General features: G+C 35.4%; 1 protein-coding gene across 1 annotated transcript in view; it reads right to left on the reverse strand.

The window, feature by feature from the left end:
• Positions 1-2,283, reverse strand: part of LOC106747954 — a 19,109-nt gene extending 16,826 nt beyond the window's left edge. Inside the window, exons 1-2 of the mRNA XM_014626010.1 lie at positions 1,878-2,283; positions 1,030-1,268 (exon numbers count right to left, since the gene is read on the reverse strand). Of these exons, the coding sequence (XP_014481496.1) occupies positions 1,030-1,268; positions 1,878-2,283 (645 nt within the window). The remainder of the gene's footprint in view (positions 1-1,029; positions 1,269-1,877) is intronic.
• Between the last annotated feature and the right edge of the window lie 2,542 nt (positions 2,284-4,825).

A 4,825-nucleotide genomic window follows, 5' to 3' on the forward strand; every position in this document is an offset into this window, starting at 1 on the left:
TATACAAAATTGTTTTCAATCGGTCATTTCTTCAAACGAACGAAATCTGTTGGTCAATACTTAATTACCAAATTAGTTTGCATGAAAAAATAAATTAGACTTGACAGTAACTTAAATATTCACTAACCTTATGGCTAAGGTATTCTCCTGCAAAGCAGAAGATAAAAATTTCCATCATTATGTCGAAGTAAGCAATTATGGCTCTCACTAGGATGACACCAGCGGCGTTATGAATAGACTATTTCGTTAAATGATTAACAAAACGTAATGAAATATAATATCAATCGCCAGACATTTCTACGGGCATTGCGATACTCACTATTACAATGAGCAGGCCTAGAAAGCAGATGACTAAAGTATTCCAAAAAATTTGCATTAAGGTCATGAAGGATAAAATTTTATCAAGATTCTCGGAAAATGCGATGACTTTATTATGTCTTTCGATCAGCATTGCTACTGTTTGTCCAGGAGATACATAATAAGATATTTTCTCGGAAATGGATTTGAACCCTTCACATATGATATCGATTTGTCCGCTTACATGAAGTATCTAAAATATATTTAAGAATTTGCGAAAATTTCAAGAATTACATTTAATGAAAAAATAGCATTTTAAAAAAGATTTTGAAAATGGTAAAAAGAAGAAAGCCGGATATGATATTCTTCATATGATGACTGATAATGATTGGATATTATAAAAATTGAATATTATAAAAATCTGCCAACCGATATTTAATCATTATCTTATGTCAAATTTTGAACAGCCTCAGAGAGTTCTGCAAAACCGAGTTTTTCCAAATAGGTTAAGTCACAAGTAAACTTACGTTAGATTTTGTCGCGATAATAATTTTGGATTGCCAGTCGATTCATTACGAACTTTTGCAAGACATACCACTGTAGAAATAAACGCTTTCAGAAAAGCAACCGTGTATGCCACGGACATCCCGCGCAGAAACAAAATGACGGCGAGAATCTCGTAGAGTGAATCTCGCGGTGATTGTTCAGCTTCAAAGGGAGCAATGCATTCACGGGGAAAGGTCGTGAAGTATTATTGTCGTTTTCCTCCAGATGCATGATAGCTATCGCGTTATTACTCCCGAAGTAGAGCACTTCGCCGATCGTGTTCAGACTCAACCAAACGTTCACGCAAAAATGCGAGAGCCTAGCTTTCGTCTTCATTACGTGCAAATGCTGATCGATGTTCGCACACTCGTGCCAATCGGTGTCCATGATAGCTAGTAGTTCGTGAACAACGTTGCAGTGTGTCGCTTTAATCGGATAAAAATACTTTGTGGTGTTATTAACTCTAGGCGAAATTATATACCACATCGTCGACTAGTATTCAGACGGTGTAATTATTAAGTCACGTTCGCGATGTAATTATTAAGTTACGTTCCGGTTTAACCTTTTAACTGCCGGGGTTTTGGTGTATTTTTTTTATTTAGAAAGTTGATAAAATGTGTTCATATATCTTAGGTTTGACCCCAACAAAGTTCCGATCATAGGTAGCGTCTTATATAAGACTTTCCGGCAGTGAACGGAAGGGACAAATTTTGAATTTTAAAATTTGCAATAAAAGCGTATATAAGGGTTTTAGAGGATGGGGAACGATGGTGATAATATTTTTTCATTTCATCCCCTAAAATTACCCTTTTTGTAAAAAAAACTACCCTTTCCCGGAGAAATAATATTTAAAAACTTGTCTCGAAGATAATCGATTATTGGTTTTACTTTTTTCAAAGGATGATTTTCCATGTCTTCATTATTCACAAAATGCAAAAAACGTAAAATTTGCAAATATCTATTGCGGGACATCATGTTATTGAAAACGGGAGTTGATAAAAAAGGATCTGTACTCCAATAATTCTGTAAGCTACCTTTGCGAACATGGCCCATATTTATTGATAGTGCAAGAAAAACTCGCAACTCATTGACTGTCACTGGCGTCCAAGGCTTCATATTTATTCGTGCTTGTTCAGGATTTTGTGTTTGATACAAATTTGTCTGGGTCACTATCATTTTGAAGAGAGGTTCATCGAAAAAGATTTCAAAATAATCAAGAGGTGCGTCACCAGGAATGGTGACAGATTCACGTATCTGAAATGATCCAGTAAAATCTTTTATTGAAGGATAAAAAAATTTATCATAAGCGATTTCAGGATAGTCAAAATCTATATGACAATCTTCCTCTATAGCTTCTGGTACAATACTTATGTCTCGCTCATGATCAGAATCATCTGGCTCGGATTCACCACTTGACCAAACTATGTTTTCGTTATCCATATTTGTAGTAAAAGAGATAAATAAATAGAAAATATAAATTTAAAAAAAATATCGTTAATTTATCAACTAACAAGTTTTCTCACCTTCTCTCAGTACTTTTAGACTCACTACTGTATTTTTATTAATATTGTTCAATGTGAATTTGTATAATCAAAAGGATATCTATATTTATAACTGCAAAACTGCAAAAAAAGTTATCTAAAATTTAAATTATTTCTCTTTTATAGTTTGCTAATATACTCGAACGAATTTTTTCAATAACCAAATTTCAATATGGACTAAAAGTAATAAGATGGATTACTTTCGATCGTTATAAAGGGGTAGTTTTTTTATCTGATAAAGGTGTTGGAAAAAGTTCACGACACTAAAAAATATTTTATTTTTTCAAATTAGCAACTTCGAAAACTGGGAATTACCAAATTTCAATATGGACTAAAAGTAATAAGATGGATTACTTACGATCGTTATAAAGGGGTAGTTTTTTTATCTGATAAAGGGGGAAAGGGAGGGGGGTCCCATAACACACAAAGGTGTTTTTTTTTTATAGCAACCCGAAAACAGGTGAATAACAAATTTCAGTACGATTATAAAGTAAAAACACGGATCTCATTAGACCGTCTTATATAAGATTTTTCAGCAGTCAAAAGGTTAATAAAGATCTACGGACGAAAGGTAGGAAACGGAGGAAAAAAATATGGTTGAATCAACCTGAAGATGAACGAATCAAACGCGTTTTTATTGGAGATAAAACAATTTCTGGTTCTTATAAAACATGAAAGGTTCTTATTCTGGTTTCTACTAAATTCGGTTCGTACAAGTAGAAATTCTATTTCCTTTAACCGAAATGCGTTTGGTTCATTCTTTAGCTCGGCTTCACAAGTCGATGATCGATTCGATATCGATGGTTGATTTTTCAGATCATTCGCTTTGATAACTACTAGAGTTTTCAAAGATGCAAAGGAGAATCGGCGCTATATTGGCGACAGATCGGCATGATGTTTCGTTAATAACATGCCATTGTAAAGTATCGATATCTAGTTATCTGTGTAACGTGTAGAAGATATTATATAAGTATCGATCAGTTATTGACGATTTAATCGGTATCTAGTCGGTATCCAAGTCGAATCATTATATCCATACATCAACTTGACGTGGATGTGATATAAATTAAATAACGACTGATTAACTGAAGATCGTCAACATTTATATAATATCTTCCAGATTTATATATCTTCTAGTTGAAGTCTATAAAACCGAACATTGATTTCTACATGATTTCGACTAGACGTCGACATAACTTTAATTGGATTTTTTATCGACATGTGAAACAGGGTACCCCGCTAACTAAACTTTTTTTTCGTGTATTAATTGAGCGTTAGTCTCATATCCCGGATTCGCGGAAGCAAATTGGAACTACTGAAAATCACGTTGTCCAACACAATGCCTTACAGACTATTCCTCCAAAGAGAGATCAGCTTCATTATTGTCAAACTATAATATAAAGCTGTCGGCATGCTGTCCATAAGGTTATCCATTTCATCGAACTTGCAATGCGCAGAAACATAGAGATATTGAAAGTATTGCATGATGAATATGCTCGATATAGCAGCCGGCGAATAACGACATGTGGCATTCCCGGCCACACGCCCAGAAATAGAAGGCCACTTTTCAGCGACGGACTGATAGTGCTCGTGATAATCATCTGTTAACGATCCCGAGGAAATGCGAGGACACCAAAGTCACAGCACGCACGGTACTCTCATGCACGATAAACTGCGAGAACATCGTCCAATCCCTCGAGCGCATCGCCTTGCGTCCACTCTTCGGTGACCAGGGATCGATTGTTATTATACGTTGCCTAATATCATAATAAGTAGAGAGACAACTCATTATCCGCTTTTCCAATTCCGCCAGCGCTTTGAATAATACCTTTCGACCGAAAATTAATGAAAGAAAACGTTACACATACGTCTTTTCGAGCGAGCTTCGGTTTTATTTTCTGCTTATTTTGCGAATTTCTCTCCATGGCAACGCGATGCTACCGATGAAAAGTGAGTGATTTCCGTATTTTTTGCGTGTATAAAAGACCATTTAACGTACAACGACTTGGTTGAACGATCGTAATATAGCATTAGTTATTCTAACGGAACTGGATTACATAGATGGTAACGAGTTTTAAAAGAAATAAATAGAGGACAGCTCCCCCCTTTTTCAAAATAAATTCCGACCTTCGAAGGAATTTATTCTCTTCTCTCTAAACAGTCTGATAGATTTTTATAGGTCATCTGTTTCATATTAACAAAGTCTGAATGGCTATTTGTGTTTTTAAATTCTAAATTTGATATATCTGTCGTCGCGTGTGATTGCAGTGGTGTCTCACCTTTAAATTGATCGTACGTTATTTCTGATGACAAGTTTCCCTTTCCAGGTTGTTCCGTGGTGATTATTAGAGGTGCAGCAGCTTATTGGTGCAACTGTTGCGACAATTCTTCGTCGGTGTTCTTTTCTCCTGGTGTCTTTGGTCGTCTGGGAGGCTTATGTG

This window comes from Dinoponera quadriceps, unplaced genomic scaffold (assembly GCF_001313825.1).
Source record: "Dinoponera quadriceps isolate SergipeBrazil2010 unplaced genomic scaffold, ASM131382v1 scaffold2683, whole genome shotgun sequence".
NCBI classification, from domain to species: domain Eukaryota; kingdom Metazoa; phylum Arthropoda; class Insecta; order Hymenoptera; family Formicidae; genus Dinoponera; species Dinoponera quadriceps.